General features: G+C 44.2%; 1 protein-coding gene across 1 annotated transcript in view; it reads left to right on the top strand.

The window, feature by feature from the left end:
- LOC135912193 (adult-specific rigid cuticular protein 15.7-like) overlaps positions 1-17,144 on the top strand; it is a 49,617-nt gene extending 32,473 nt beyond the window's left edge. The window contains exons 2-3 of the mRNA XM_065444577.1: positions 13,643-13,768; positions 16,672-17,144. Of these exons, the coding sequence (XP_065300649.1) occupies positions 13,643-13,768; positions 16,672-17,127 (582 nt within the window). The 3' untranslated portion in view covers positions 17,128-17,144. The remainder of the gene's footprint in view (positions 1-13,642; positions 13,769-16,671) is intronic.
- Positions 17,145-17,604: the final 460 nt, after the last annotated feature.

Below are 17,604 nucleotides of genomic sequence, written 5' to 3'. Positions count from 1 at the left end.
TGGCCACGCACGCTTATATCGCCTTAAACTGGCTCTTTTAACTACTACACGCAGAGACAAAGCAACAGCGCGCGCATTAGATCCCATAGATGAGATGAATATTTACAATTACTATTAGGGTTATAATTATATTCGAATGCTGATTGCTGTGCTATCGTTTGTTAACGAAGATTTACCTCAAGTCTAACTATTTTGAGGCACAGTTTTTCGTGTGCGTATCATAGCCACACACGCTTATATCGCCTTCCGTTTCTCTACTACGGGTGTGCTTTAAACCACGGCGCTGCAATTTTGCTTTCCTTTCCTTCATTTTTGTCTGCCCTTAAACTGGCTCTCTTCACTAATATACGCAGAGACAAAGCAACAACGCGCGAATTAGATCCCATAGATGAGATGAACATTTACAATTATTATTAGGGTTTTAATTATATTCGAGTGCTGATTGCTTTGCTACCGTGTGCGTATCATAGCCACGCACGCTTAAATCGCCTTCCGTTTCTCTACCACGGGTGCGCTTTAACGCCACGGCGCTGCAATTTTGCTTTCCTTTCCTTGATTCTTCCCCGCCATTAAACTGGCTCTCTTCACTAATACACGCAGAGACAAAGCAACAACGCGCGCATGCGATCCCATAGATGAGATGAATACCTATATATATAGAAAATTATCAGTCATAGCTCTCGTAGTATAGCCTTCTGGGCGGTTTCCTTTCTTTTTTTGTTCTTTCGAAAGTAGTCCAATTAGGGTTATTATAATTACACCAAGGTCTTTCGCCCTCGTCAGCAGCAGTCCTTGAGATAGCTATTTTAGCGGCTAGCTCCCCACGCTATGCGTGCCGCCCTCGCACGTTTTTAAGCTTTTCCTAGTCGCTAGAGATATACTATTGTGTCCGCGCAACCTTGAGCGATCGGAAAGCGCGTTTCCCCCTCTTGGCCGGCGGAGAGGGATGGCTTCGTTCCGGCCGCGAAGCCCCCCAACTCACAGTAAGGTGCCTGGTGGTGGTCTCGTGCTGACGATGCCCTCTCGGTGAGCGCATATTTCCCCCCTCATCTTTTAAGAGGTTCAATACTTACAAGCGTTTGTCTCGCAAACCATATTTATTTCAAGGGAATTTTCCATGTCTCAATAATTTCTCTCGTCGTATTCGAGTGCTGATTGCCGTGTTATAGTTTGTAACCAAAGCTTTCCGCTCAAGTCTAAATATTTTAAGGCAGTTTGTCGTGTGCGTATCATGGCCACGCACGCTTATATCGCCTTAAACTGGCTCTTTTAACTACTACACGCAGAGACAAAGCAACAGCGCGCGCATTAGATCCCATAGATGAGATGAATATTTACAATTATTATTAGGGTTATAATTATATTCGAATGCTGATTGCTGTGCTATCGTTTCTTAACGAAGATTTCCCTCAAGTCTAACTATTTTGAGGCAGTTTTTCGTGTGCGTATCATAGCCACACACGCTTATATCGCCTTCCGTTTCTCTACTACGGGTGTGCTTTAAAACCACGGCGCTGCAATTTTGCTTTCCTTTCCTTCATTCTTGTCTGCCCTTAAACTGGCTCTCTTCACTAATATACGCAGAGACAAAGCAACAGCGCGCGCATTAGATCCCATAGATGAGATGAATATTTACAATTATTATTAGGGTTATAATTATATTCGAACGCTGATTGCTGTGCTATCGTTTGTTAACGAAGATTACCCTCAAGTCTAACTATTTTGAGGGAGTTTTTCGTGTGTGTATCATACCCACGCACGCTTATATCGCCTTCAGTTTCTCTACCACGAGTGTGCTTTAAAACGACGGCGGTGCAATTTTGCTTTCCTTTCTTTCAATCTTGTCTGCCCTTAAACTGGCTCTCTTCACTAATACAGGCAGAGACAAAGCAACAACGCGCGCATTAGATTCCATAGATGAAATGAATATTCACAATTATTATTGGCGTTTTAATTATATTCGAGTGCTGATTGCTTTGCTATCGTGTGCGTATCATAGCCACGCACGCTTATATCGCCTTCCGTTTCTCTACCACGGGTGCGCTTTAAAACCACGGCGCTGCAATTTTGCTTTCCTTTCCTTCATTCTTCTCCGCCCTTAAACTGGCTCTCTTCACTAATACACGCAGAGACAAAGCAACAACGGGCGCATGCGATCCCATAGATGAGATGAATATATACATATATAGAAAATTTTCAGTCATAGCTCTCGTAGTATAGCCTTCTGGGACGTTTCCTTTCTTTTTTTTGTTCTTTCGAAAGTAGTCCTATTAGGTATATTATAATTACACGAAGGTATTTCACCCTCATCAACAGCAGTCCTTGAGATAGCTATTCTGGCGGCTAGCTCCCCACGCTATGCGTGCCGCCCTCGCACCTTTTTAAGCTTTTCCTAGACGCTAGAGCTATACTATTGTGTCCGCGCAACCTTGAGCGATCGGAAAGCGCGTTTCCCCCTCTTGGCCGGCGGAGAGGGATGGATTCGTTCCGGCCGCGAAGCCCCCCAACTCACAGTAAGGTGCCTGGTGGTGGTCTCGTGCTGACGATGCCCTCTCGGTGAGCGCATATTTCCCCGCTCATCTTCCCCCCCCCCTTTTCCCAAGAAATTATGCCTTTCCACGTAAGTATGAGGCTCGGAGAAGGAGCTATGGCGCTTGAAAGTAACCTGGGGCCTGACGAACCAACCGACTGAGCTATCTTTCCGGGCAACATCCAAGGGTGTCCCCTTTTTCTATTTTTTCTCTTTCTTTTTAATGTCTTTTCCTTTATTTTATGACTGTACGGAAACCCTCCTAAATAAAATATATATATATATACATATTCAATTAGGTATGACGACACAAGTGCAAGTCATAAATACCAGGTTCTCTAGTCGAGTGCCATCCGTGCGGTATAACCGACCTCAGATTGGGCAACCTTGACTGATCAAATAGGGCACCACTGTAGGTTAAATGAGGCGTACAACTCCTGCGGGACCCACCGTGGTTGCTCAGTGACTATGGTGTTAGACTGCTGAGCACGAGGGCGCGGGATCGGATCCCGGCCAAGGCGGCCGCATTTCGATGGGGGCGAAATGCGAAAACACCCGTGTACTTAGAATTAGGTGCACGTTAAGGAACCCCAGGTGGTCGAAACTTCCGAGGTCCCCCACTACGGCGTGCCGTATAATCACAAAGTTGTTTCGTCACGTAAAACCCCATAATTTATTTTTTTAATTTAACTACTGCGGGGACGGTAGAGTATCTGTCTCCCGTGCAAGAGGACCGTGGTTCAAATCCCGGCGCCGCGCTATTCTCCACCGGAAAATTAAAAAAAACCGTGTGTTGAGAAAATTGCACAAGCAGGCCTGGAGTGCGGCCTGATCCCGGCGACCAGAACCGGTAACGCACTCTCTCACCAGAGAAGGATTGGCCACTCTGGTGCAGTACTCGGCCACAACCTCCCATATGAATATAACAATCAAACCCCGGCCCTCAGTCCCCAGCAGCCGCGAAGCAACTGACCACGCCGGCGGTCAGATCTGTGACGCTGCAGAGTGTGCTAAGAATGCCTGGCTCCGGACAGGCCGCCATTGGAATCTGAACCTGGCAACGTTTAACGTTAGAACGTTATCTAGTGAGGCGAGTCTAGCAGTGTTATTGGAGGAATTAGAGGGTAGTAAATGGGATATAATAGGGCTCAGTGAGGTTAGGAGGACAAAAGAAGCATATACAGTGCTAAAAAGCGGTCACGTACTGTGCTACCGGGGCTTAGCTGATAGACGAGGACTACGAGTCGGATTCCTGATTAATAAGCAAATTGCTGGTAACATACAGGAATTCTCTAGCATTAACGAGAGGGTGGCAGGTCTTGTTGTGAAACCTAATAAGAGGTACAAATTGAAGGTGGTACATGTCTATGCCCCTACATGCAGTCATGATGACCAGGAAGTCGAAAGCTTTTATGATGACGTGGAATTGGCGATGGGTAAAGTCAAAACAAAATACACTATACTGATGGGCGACTTCAATGAGAGGGTAGGCAAGAAGCAGGCTGGAGACAAGTCAGTGGGGGAATATGGCATAGGCTCTAGGAATAGCAGAGGAGAGTTATTAGTAGAGTTTGCAGAACAGCATAATATGCGGATAATGAATACCTTTTTCCGCAAGCGGGTTAGTCGAAAATGGACGTGGAGGAGCCCGAATGGTGAGACTAGAAATGAAATCGACTTCATACTCTGCGCGAACCCTGGCATCATACAAGATGTAGACGTGCTCGGCAAGGTAAGCTGCAGTGACCATAGGATGGTAAGAACTCGAATTAGCCTAGACTTGAGGAGGCAACGGAAGAAACTGGTACACAAGAAGCCAATCAATGAGTTAGCGGTAAGAGGTAAACTAGGGGAATTCCGCATCAAGCTACAGAACAGGTATTCGGCTTTAACTCAGGAAGAGGACCTTAGTGTTGAAGCAATGAACGACAATCTCATGGGCATCATTAAGTAGTGCGCAATAGAAGTCGGTGGTAACGCCGTTAGACAGGAAACCAGTAAGGTATCGCAGGAGACAAAAGATCTGATCAAGAAACGCCAATGTATGAAAGCCTCTAACCCTACAGCTAGAATAGAACTGGCAGAACTTTCTATGTTATTCAACAAGTGTAAGACAGCGGACATCAGGAACTATAATATGGATAGAATTGAACAGGCTCTCAGGAACGGAGGAAGCCTAAAAACAGTGAAGAAGAAACTAGGAATAGGCAAGAATCAGATGTGTGCGCTGAGATACAAAGCCGGCAATATCGTTACTAATATGGATGAGATAGTTCAAGTGGCTGAGGAGTTCTACAGAGATTTATATAGTACCAGTGGCACCCACAACGATCGTGGAAGAGAAAATAGCCTAGAGGAATTCGAAATCCCGCAGGTAACGCCAGAAGAAGTAAAGAAAGCCTTAGGAGCTATGCAAAGGGGGAAGGCAGCTGGGGAGGATCAGGTAACAGCAGATTTGTTGAAGGATGGTGGTCAGATTGTTTTAGAGAAACTGGCCACCCTGTATACGCAATGCCTCATAACCTCGAGCCTACCGGAATCTTGGAAGAACGCTAACATAATCCTAATCCATAAGAAAGGGGACGCCAAAGACTTGAAAAATCATAGACCGATCCGCTTACTGTCCGTCGCCTACAAAGTATTTACTAAGGTAATCGCAAATAGAATCAGGAACACCTTAGACTTCTGTCAACCAAAGGACCAGGCAGCATTCCGTAAAGTCTACTCAACAATAGACCATTTTCACACTATCAATCAGGTGATAGAAAAATGTGCAGAATATACCCAACCCTATATATAGCTTTCATTGATTACGAGAAAGCGTTTGATTCAGTCGAAACCTCAGCTCTCATGGAGGCATTACGGAATCAGGGTGTAGATAAGCCATATGTAAAAATACTGGAAGATATCTATAGCTGCTCGGCAGCCACCGTAGTCCTCCACAAAGAAAGCAACAAAATCCCAATAAAGAAAGGCGTCAGACAGGGAGATACGATCTCTCCAATGCTATTCACCGCATGTTTACAGGAGGTATTCAGAGACCTGGAGTGGGAAGAATGGGGGATAAAAGTTAATGGAGAATACCTTAGCAACTTGCGATTCGCTGATGATATTGCCTTGCTTAGTAACTCAGGAGATAAATTGCAATGCATGCTCACTGACCTGGATAGGCAAAGCAGAAGGGTGGGTCTGAAAATTAATCTGCAGAAAACTAAAGTAATGTTTAACAGTCTCGGAAGAGAACAGCAGTTTTCGATAGGTAGCGGGGCACTGGAAGTGGTGAGGGAATACATCTGCTTAGGGGAGGTAGTGACCACGGATTCGGATCATGAGACTGAAATAACCAGAAGACTAAGAATGCGCTGGGGTGCGTTTGGCAGGCATTCTCAAATCATGAACAGCAGGTTGCCACTATCCCTCAAAAGGAAAGTGTATAACAGCTGTGTGTTACCAGTCCTCACATATGGGGCAGACACCTGGAGGCTTACGAAAAGGGTGCTGTTGAAATTGAGGACGACGCAACGAGCTATGGAAAGAAGAATTATCGGTGTAACGTTAAGGGATAAGAAAAGAGCAGATTGGGTGAGGCAAGAAACGCGGGTAAATGACATCTTAGTTGAAATAAAGAAAAAGAAATGGACATGGGCCGGACATGTAATGAGGAGGGGAGATAACCGATGGTCATTAAGGGTTACGGACTGGACTCCAAGGGAAGGGAAGCGTAGCAGGGGGCGGCAGAAAGTTAGGTGGGTGGATGACATTAAGACGTTTGCAGGGACAACATGGCCACAATTCGTACATGACCGGGGTAGTTGGAGAAGTATGGGAGAGGCCTTTGCCCTGCAGTGGGCGTAACTAGGCTGATGATGATGATGATGAAATTACGAACGCATAGTGTATCACATTGAGACGAAAGCCAAGAAGAATGAGGTTATAAATGTTAATAATGTTGTCGTCCGCCGAGCAATGGAGCCGTTATCATTTTCATTGCACTTCAGGCCCCTTCAAAGTTGTAGGATCGTTTACTATGACAGCTTTAGTATTTGCGAGCTGCACGGGTCAGGAAGGGCAACGACATGTGCAAGAATTTTGGAGAGTCGAAGTTCATGGTGAATTCAATATTCAGATGGGCGAATAAAACATAGTTGCACACACGGCGTGAGCAACCATCACGTGCAGGGGACGAAGCCCGTTTCGTGATTAACCTGGAAGGGAATGGCGTAAACAGCGTGGTCGTCACGCAGCGACACGGGCTGGCGTTGAATCAGACATCAAGAGCATGAAGAGCACGCGTCCACTGGGCGCGTTGGGCCGCATTGAAGAGCCAGACAACCTTGTAGTTCCCTCTCCTCTATAAGAATGAGCGAAATCTCCGCTTCCGAGCAGTTGTCTGAGATCATTTGTGCAGTTCCAAGCTTCTGGGACACGTGGACGTATTCGAAAAACACCACTAAGGCACGGCGGCTGAAACATGCTTCTGCAGGTAAGTTCGAGCGAATGCTTCTTGCAACGCAATCATCTTTAGGACGCACAATAATGTAAAGCATTTATCTGCATACTTCATCTCTACGTCAGTGCAAGTGTACCTTATATAGCTTAACACCTCCAAAAATGTATGCAATGTAGCCAACTGCATAAGAACGTTTAAAACTGAGGCTCATATGGTTGAATTCTTTCACGGGTTGAACTCATTTTTTCTGAGACAGTACGACGCTGGCACAATAACGCCGCAGATGTACACGCATTTATTTACTGATTGGCATTTTCAAATCAAAAGGGATCCATTTCACTTTCTATACCAAAATTATCGTTCATATTGGTTTTCTGAATTGAACCTACGATAAAACAAATCAATTTCACTGTTCTGCTTTTAGTAGAAAGATACACTGACCGTACATTGCAATTGCGTTGGAACTGTTATGAACATGTACTCTGACCAAGACAAAGCTCATTCTCATTAACGTGCGCCTGGTAACAATCAACTGCAGCTCTCCGTGATTTCCAAGTAAAGTTATTGTCATCTAGGGTCCGTTAATTTCATCAAGAATAGAACTACAGATGTTTATTTTGTGGCGCCCATTATCTTATTCTTAGGGCCTTAGTATAAAACCAACAACAGAGGTATAGCAAGTGCTCTCACCTCTCTTCAGCTAGAACAAACGGTATTATTGGTTACTGAGAGGCATGAAAATGAGGGGAAACGGTATTATTGGTTACTGAGAGGCATGAAAATGAGGGGCGAGGAAACCCTGTTATGAACCTCCTTTTTCTACATATTTCTGGAAAATACTAGCTGCCGTTGCGAAATTGTTGTGAGCGCTGTTTCGGCAACCTCCAATATCGTATATTCGATGCAGAAAAAAATCGAATCTAGCGATGGGTGGCATTGCTTTCTATCCTACCAAACATTGCAAACATATCTGACACAGCAATGCCTGTAAAAGGGCCTCAGAATACGACACTTCCGAATGCATAATTTGAGTTCAGTTTGATTTGTGTAGTCGTTTCGCAATATATTGAGGCAAGAAACTTCAAACCGACATTGCCGCACCCACTGGCATTGTGTCAGTGCCGTCAGCGCCATTGCAGAGGGAGGGGCAGTATGGGAACGCTGGCATGGTGAGCGGCATGGGAGCCAGTTGTGGCGGAAGACGACGACGAACGCGTGAGGAATTCACACGTTCACGCAGTTACGCCGATGAGCGCCAACCCCCAACATAGGAAAGGGCGCCTCAAAGCTTCGCTCTGAAAACTCACCCGCCTGTGTGACACACGCGACACAGTTACAGCGTAGGCCAAAGGAGCGGTTGTATAGCGGCTGTATTTTTGGCAGCGCACGCTAGGGGGCATTCGCGGCGAAGTAATTTTGTGCCATTTTCACGAGAACCAACTGAACTGTTCATACTGCGCCAACGGTGAGCTGCTGCTTGTGCTGCTCTTTACATAGCGGTCTGCTAGGCTTGGCGTTAACTGGTTGCAGCCACGCGCACAGCGGTACAATTCGCTTCTTCAGCGGCGGTTCGTACTTTGTGAGGACGCCCCATAACGTGTACCGAGCAGTAAAGAAAAATATCGAGACAATATGGAAAATATGTCACATCCCTTGACACGTGGAAGGACACGATGCAACCGCTGCAGGTCGTAGCTCCTGGTGGAATGCAACACAACTGCAATGCACAATTTTCGCCTATCGACGCTACGCGGCGTGCATTTCACATTGCGTGACAATTGGTCCGGTAAAATGCAACTACTAGATGGCGCGCCATCTGGTACAATATTATGCAACTGCAAAACAAAGTGTGCACGTATGGACGCTGAGCCCCACGCACCTCACACTGCGTGACTACTCTAACGCTAGGGCGCGTGTATAGGGCATATCGCTGCAGCACCTAGTTCTGCACGCCGTGGTAGAGTAGCTGACTACTACAAAGGGCCCGGGTTCAATCTCCGTGGGAACTGTGTATTTTGATGTTCATTCCTGGCGATAGCAGCAACGCAGACCTGCGGTGGTGGCGGCGGTCAACACGGCCAACCGAAAGATTTATTAGAATGAGGCCCCAAGAGCTACGATGCAATATATTTCATTAAGCTTCTCAAGGACTTTGTTCCACACTACATTGTGTTGAAAATTAAGCATTGGGGTTTTCTTAAGATGAGGCGCAAGGAGGAACGTGCAGACCACCTGTGCAAGTAAGCTGTGTTTCCAGGGCCACACAAAGTGAGATGATAATTATCGCTGTCAGCAGCCCATATAGCTAAAATTGATTAATTTTTTGATAACTACAGTAAGTGGGTATGTTTGTTTTGAAAAGTTAGAGGTAGTCGTGTTGCTACGTAGTATCAGTTGAAAGAATTCTAGCGTGTCCGTGCTCCGAGATCATCATCATCATCATCATCATCATCGTCATCATCAGCCTGGTTATTCCCACTGCAGAACAAAGGCCTCTCCCATACTTCTCCAACAACCCCGGTCATGTACTAATTGTGGCCATGTCGTCCCGGCAAACTTCTTAATCTCATCCGCCCACCTAACTTTCTGCTGCCCCCGGATACGCTTCCCTTCCCTTGGAATCTAGTCCGTAAACCTTAATGACCCTCGGTTATCTTCCCTCCTCGTTCCATGACCTGCCGAAGCCCATTTCTTTTTCTTGATTTCAACTAAGATGTCATTAACTCGCGTTTGTTCCCTCACCCAATCCGCTCTTTTCTTATCTTTTAACGTTACACCCATCATTCTTCTTTCCATAGCTCATTGTGTCTTCCTCAAATTAAGTAGAACCCTTTTCGTGAGCCTCCAGGTTTCTGCCCCGTAGGTGAGTACTGGTAAGACACAGCTATTATAAACTTTTCTCTTGAGGGATAATGGCAACCTGCTGTTCATGATCTGAGAATGCCTGCCAAACGCACCCCCCCCCCCCCAATTCTTATTCTTCTGATTATTTCCGTCTCATGATCCGGATCCACCATCATTGCCTGCCCTAAGTAGATGTATTCCCTTACTACTTCCAGTGCCTCGCTGCCTATTGTAAAATGTTGTTCTCTTCCGAGACTGTTAAACATTAGTTTAGTTTTCCGCAGATTAATTTTTAAACCCACTCTTCTGCTTTGCCTCTCCAGGTCAGTAAGCATGCATTGCAATTGGTCGCCTGAGTTACTAAGCGAGGCAATATCATCTGCGAATCGCAAGTTACTAAGGTATTCTCCATTAACTTTTATTCCCAATTCTTCCCAATCCAGGTCTCTGAATACCTCATGTAAACACGCTGTGAGTAGCATTAGAGAGATCGTATCTCCCTGCCTGACGCCTTTCCTTATAGGGATTTTGTTGCTTTCTTTATGGACGACTACGGTGGCTGTGGAGCCCCTGCAGATATCTTTCAGTATTTTTACATACGGCTCGTCTACACCTTGATTCCGTAATGCCTCCATGACTGCTGAGGTTACGACAGAATCAAACGCTTTCTCGTAATCAATGGAAGCTATATATAAAGGTTGGTTAGATTCCGCATATTTTTCTATCACCTGATTACTACAAAATGTAATTGTCGTTTGCATGAATACACATGCAAGAGAGCTAGGATCGGCGCAAAACTCTTCCCTGAAGTGACGTGGATGTTGCGTGCGGCGTTTAGTTTGACAACGGGGCGGAGGAATTTGCAAACATGATAACTGTTCCACTCCCCCTCTCGGCTTTCAAAATAAAGAATCGAAGAACCCGGAACCGCTGTCGTAATACGCGACCGCATAGCCTCTAACGTTGGCGGCAGCTGCCACGCCGAGGTAATTGCGCGAGCGGAGAAGCCGGAGAGCATTGCGCGTGCGCAATGGTGGCTAGACGAGCGGGCGTAGTCCTTGCCTGCTCTGCTTAAATAAAGAGACTGCTGATTTTCAAAAACCGCAAATGTTATTGAAATTAAGAGCAACAATTGCACGGCACACCGCGATGATATATCTTGATTTCGCCAGCTGAGCGGGGAAGGGGAACAGTTATCATCTTTGCCTACGCCTCCGCCTTGTTGTGAGACTTAAACACCGCACGCAACAGCCGCGTCACGGATATCTCGGAGCACAAACACGCTAGAAGAATTCTTCCAGCTGATACTGTGCAGAAATACGACCGCCTCTAACTTTTCACTAGAAACATACCTACTTGCTGGAGTCAACAAAAACTTAATTATTCAATTTAAGTTAATTGGGCTGCTGACAGCGATAATTATGATCTCAGTTTGTGTCCGCCTGGGAACACAACTTATTAGCACAAGTGGTTCTCATGGGCCTCCCAGTGCCTAATTTTAAGAAAACCATAAAGCTTAATTTTGAACACTGGGTATATAGCTGTATACACGATCACAAATATTTCTAGTTCAACTTTCACAAAACACTTTGCATTACAATGTTTTTCTAAGTGTAGACCGGGTTATGGTAACCTTTACGTCAGTGATCACCTGGTCTAAGGAAACGGTGCAGTGGCACGTATAGAAAGTTTCGTTTTGCCAAAGTCGAGATACTGAGAAAGTGAACCAGGTAAAAAGCACAGTGCACCTATTTTCTAAACAACATCTTATCAAACTTGCTTTGCGAAATAATTAAGTATGACCATTGCCAGACCATTCTATTATTTAAATAATTTACCCTTTTCAACTAACATATATGGAAAGATAAAGCCCGTACAGTTGTGCGCTCATTATACCTCGTATATCATGTGTAGCAAGTGAGTTCCTAAACGGAAACATTAACTCCTTTAAAGAAAACTGCAAATCAATTATGCTGTATAAGTTGTACTGGCTCACGTTGCCATAAAGCGTACGGTAGTATTTGGCAGCCTCTTCGATTTTCTGAATACGTTTGTCCACAGCTTAGGACTGCTACTGCTACACTTGGTACACCTACATAAATGGCATGCCATGCAGTCATAAAATCCATACTTCGTTGTAAAAAAGCCAAAATGTAGGCATGCCGAGCCTGCTGAGGGATGAGCTTAGCAAAGTTGGGCTGCGTTAGTGAAAATGCTAGGCACACAATTTCTTGCACCTATTTCAACATTGGGAGAACTTGGAATCAAGGATACAACTTCGTACTTCAGAACAAACCTTGAAATGCGAGCCTTCGAACTATGTGAAAAGAACTTGTGCCTTTACGATCGCATAAACGTGTGGCTCTGCTGTAGTTCTGCAACTGTCGCGCATCAAGTTGTAACATATTGAAAGGATCAGCCAGTGCGTTTTGCATGTGACTTGGTAAGCATGAAACACTGTACTCCGACGTCGATGCACCGAGCTCGCTCTGCAGAACTTTTTGACTGGACATTGTGTGTGTCTAACACAACTTCACACGCTCTCGATACAATGAGGAATGTAGCAGAACATTAAGGTGGTTGATTAACTGCGTGGCCGGCACGACCCAAAAGAGCTCTCTGCAATTGATGCGAGCCTAGAACGCATGCACCGTTCGACTCTCAGTGCCCAGCCGATGCGTTTTTCATTGTTCATACCGCTCATTTCTTCCCTTAAAATCCCGTAGTTGTCGCTCCACCACCCTGTGAAGTATCGACGGTAAAACTCACTCTGTTTTGCAAGTATGAGAATGCCATATCAGCCTGTATAAAAGCAGGCAAATTCAATAGCCAATGATGCTGCTTCCCTATCGTAGAAAATTCCCAATGTACCCACGTCTTTCATAAAACATCAATTATTGAAACTGTAAAGATGTATCTAAAGTACCTCTTAGTTACTTTTTTACCACTTTTGTTCAGTGTGGTCGCATAGATAAGAAATGTACAAAGGACAAACAGCAATAATTGTAAAATGCTCATCATAATTTTGTAGTCTGTTCCATGTGTATTTTTACAAATAAATAATTGTCCAGAAATCACCGGCTATCATTGTAACTGTAAGCGAGCAGCGCGAAAAAACGAGCGAGCGAGTGACGGAGCAAGCAAACGAGATTCAGAGAGCAAAGAGCGATCTAAAAAGATAGCGAGCGAAAGTGAACGAACGAACGAACGAACGAACGAACGAACGAACGAACGAACGAACGAACGAACGAACGAACGAACGAACGAACGAACGAACGAACGAACGAACGAACGAACGAACGAACGAACGAACGAACGAACGAACGAACGAACTAACGAATGGAGTCAGCCGGAAGCCGAATCTTACCACAGACCATCGAGCGCGAGAGTCGCCCGAGGACTGGCCATTAACGAAAAATGGCTGGATAACCAAACAAATGAATTGGTCTACGTATGGTTACCTTGGTGGCAGGAATATCAATGCACAAAGTCAGTGCGCTCAAATATATTCGCATATAAATTATAGTTTTCTTTTTCCGACATATTAGGAACACTTTGCCTGGATAATGAATTTATAGCATGTGCTCTGGCTCGCTGTGGCACAAGCCTTTATCAGTGACTACCAACCCCTCAAAACTGAGTACGTGCTGCTGGGCGAGTTGGTTCTACATATTTACAACGAAGGTGCCAAATAGAACGACAGACGAAAGAAGACGACACTAAAAGGCAGAAGCGTAAAGAAGTGTATGCTTCGTAAAACGATAGCACTCGCTGTCATTACTAGAACGATCGTCTTGCAAGTGATTATGTTAACGCAGGTTATCATCATGACATTCGTGACTGCCTTCTTCGGTGTCTATGGCCTGGGTCCACTGCCGCCTCCTGACTATGAGTATTATGATGTGCCTCAGTTGCCTCTTACGCCTAGACGGAGTTCGGCAAAGGTAAGGCCTACAGCCGTGTAATAGAATAGGCGGTTTGCCGTTTCGTCAGTGACGTAATGAATCATTGGCTAGAGTGTATCTCGTGTAAGCGTGAGCTTTTTTGTATCACTTGAGAACTGATCTTTCCTCGACATTACACTGCAGAGTTTGTTTTAAACAAGACAGTGTGGTTATATGTAAGGTAATAAATAAATAACGCTCGTGGTCAGGCACGCGCATCGTGCCATCAGCAGTTCCGTTTCCGAAGAAAAATTACTTCTGAAGAACGTTACTTCTGATTACAGTACCCGGAAAGAGCTGTTCTTCTTTATCGTTAGCATAATTTTTCAAAAAAACACGCCCATAGCCTACTGCACAATTATCGTTCTTGAGCTAGATCACCCTCCGCTACGGACATTATTGCACTCGAAGCCAAAATTAATACTTGAACAAATAATGATGTTTCAATATTTCCTCCTCGAAGACATTATTTTACTGCACATATTGACATTTACGAATTGTAGCTGGTGACTTCGCATGTCATAGCTACTTGTAACGAGTTCTGAGGATGACACTAGTTACATGCGTTTCCCAGGTGTGCTATGGAAGGCATTGATATCCCGGTAATCCTTGAGCTTCAAGGTATCAATCAAATCAATAACGAAAGCTTTATTTCAGTTTGCAGTACAGTGTGCAGGAGTACAAACTGCGGTAAGAGAGAAAAAGCAGCCTATGCGACCCTACGACAAAGCTCTCGAACCCATTTAACAACATTGACAGTTGCGACAGGATAAAAAAAAAACAAAAGTTCAGCAAAATTAACGCGCAATATGCGTAGTGCAATGAAGTACCTTGGACATTGTGTGTGCAAGAGTTACGTAGATCATTATACAGTGATATATGGAACTTCAAATGCAATTATACCATGTATTGAATACTGGTATATTAAATACATAGTACGAAAATATTTCAATTAACCTGAAAGAGTGTAAAATTATAATAATAAAGGAAAGTCATACGCTCTAGGATATATGGTCAACAAGAGCCAAGTTACAAATGAGTCTCGAATAGAAGAAAATGACGTATAGCATAAATTACCACAGAATTCACTGTTTAAACATTTGGGCAATATGTACATCAATATTGTGAGACCATTGTTAGTTGTACATCGAGTTAGTGTACAAGTATCTCGTTTTCTAGTTTCAGATGGCGTGATAGAGGGGGTGAGTTTTACTATGCGATTACGGAACGGATCATTCTTTTGCTATTGTTTTTTTTTATGAAAACAGCAAAACTGTGTTGAAACAATTCAATTACGCCAACAATTTTATACTTTAGGCGTAGGGGAATTGTTTGGGCATCGTATGAAGTTTGAGCAATTATCCGGGGCATTTTTTTTTTCTGAAGAACAAATAATTTTCGAACATTAGAATCAGAGGTGTTACCCAAGTAATTTAGATATGAGTAAAAGAAAGCGCAGTATAAACTCAGCTTAGACTTGACTGGTAAACTGTGGCTTCTACGTGAAAAAATTCCGATAAATTCTGAATAAATGCGGAAAGAGCAATTCAAGTTTTATTTAGGTGAGCGTCCCATGTCATATAAGTAGTAAAGACTACACTAAAAGAAGTAAATTCATCAACATAATCAACATCATTATCATTTAAGGCTAGATGTGGTGGATTAGATATGTACTTATTTTACGGGTGAAAAATCAGTGCCTGTCTTTTACCTTCAATAAATTTTATTTAATTGTACAATTAACATTTCGCCAATAATGAAGGAACCGAATTTACAAAGCTGGTTTTTTTCAGAATGTTATTGGACGAAAAACGTTCTCAAAAGAAGTAATAACGAATGTCTGCAACTCCTACCGCCTCATTAAGAAGAATGCATCTGCGAATCTCTAGGTCCACCTATTCGAAGAGTTTGGTTAGTTACAACTGCCGTTTTCTAAAAAACGCCTGATTATTCCTTGGTTACATGAACCATAATGATTTGTTGCTTCTTCCGCCAATATCATAGGTCGCTGATCATGAACTATAGACCAGCTGGAAACATTTTTTGACATGGTCTTCAGTCATGCATTATCGGTGAACGAAATACTGTTGTAGAGATTATTTTTCTTGCAGTATATATATGAAATGGTGCCCAGACATGTTCCGTACTATCGAAATGTTTGCGAAAAAAACGTACTTCCTGTATTTCAGTGTCGAAGGTGGTCAGATAAGATAATATGCTGTATATCCCTTCAGGCTTCATGGACAGTTTCTCGCATAAAGTACCGAAGTAAAATTGAGGAGCACATAGGGCTAAAAATAACTTCTCTTCAACAGAAAATGAGAGTAAAAGTGCCTATTTACAACAGTGTTTACCTGAGACTTTGCTGTTGCTTGGCGGATGTCGAGCTTTCACCTTCAACTGCCGGCAGTGGCTATGACTAACAGGTGAATTAAAATTTAACGTTTGTGTGCATGTTAAAGTGTCTATAAAACTGAAAAGTTTGGAAAGCCCTTCGCTACAGTAATTTTAATCAACAAATTAGCAGATTAGCAACTCATAGATGTCCACCCAAGTCAGCCCAAAAAGAGCGATTGTGTTAAATAATTTGAAGAAACTTAAAGCAATTGCACAACTTTTGGGACATTAGGTTTCGCTGTCTATTAGAACAAGAAACGAATTTCACCTTCCTTCAAAACAAGACCCGAAGTATCTCCGAGCCTCGAGGTCCTCACATCGGCAGCATTCATTTTTATACAACTGTCATTTACACATCAATAGAAATGGTCCGATTCATGTGGTATCGGTTACACTTAGCTCCACGGACAAAACAAGTGGCAGTAAATCGACTCCCTTGCGCATGCAAGCCGAGTTTCTTTGTTTTACTTTTGACTACCCGATATTGATTTAAAATTTCTTTGCAGACCGCGAGACCGTACAAGTTTGACTACAACATCGCTGACCACGAGGGCAACCAGCAGTATCGGATCGAAAGGGCCGATGCGCAAAACACCAAGACGGGCGCGTACGGCTATCGCGCTGTCAACGGGATCTTCCGCCACGTGAACTACATCGCCGACAAATATGGCTTTCGCACTGTTGTGAACACAAACGAACCCGGCACTGCTCCTATGGACTCTGCTGACGCCGTCTACAACGCGGCTCCCATCAAAGTTCTCCCTGTTAAGGCGCCCCAGCATTCAATAGCTGCCGAAAACATTTGGTACGCAGGCCTCACAAAAGAATACGGCGGACGGTACGGCCTCCGGAACGGCGTCACTGCAATTTCAAACTTTCCAGGGCAAAGGCTGCCTCAGGTTGACACGGATCACATAGCCTTGGAGAATTCACACCTAAGCTCTGATTACTACTACGAATAGCCATGAAACGAACACCCCCTATACCACCGCACACCCTCACCTCACATAAGGAAATGGCAAATGCCCTCTACCCAGGAAAACAACATAATGTTATAAGTGCAGCTATGTCTAGTCCATTTACAGCGGAAGTGGAGGCTGCAAATACGTTGTGACATGCGCCGCATGATAGCTGCGTATTTTCTAGCCTCGAAAAATAGCTGCTCTCCCAGGATGCAATAACAGTTCCTGAAGCTTTTGGCAAAGAAGGCATCAGTACAATATGCAAAGTCGTGTCACGAGATATTGACATATAAAAGATTATGCAGATCCTAGCCACTGAGGGAATCGATGTAAGCGAACCATTTCGTGCTGGACGCTTTGATTGACAATAATTAGCGGTGATTTGAACGGGTAAAACACAATTTCTTCAACGTTGTGTCTAACACGAGAGGGGTGAGTTGATGTTAAACGTTGCCTTATGGGCACAACTGCTGTTTG

Source organism: Dermacentor albipictus, chromosome 1 (genome assembly GCF_038994185.2).
Source record: "Dermacentor albipictus isolate Rhodes 1998 colony chromosome 1, USDA_Dalb.pri_finalv2, whole genome shotgun sequence".
Classification (NCBI taxonomy): Eukaryota; Metazoa; Arthropoda; class Arachnida; order Ixodida; family Ixodidae; genus Dermacentor; species Dermacentor albipictus.
This window is presented reverse-complemented; position numbering and strand designations above follow the sequence as displayed.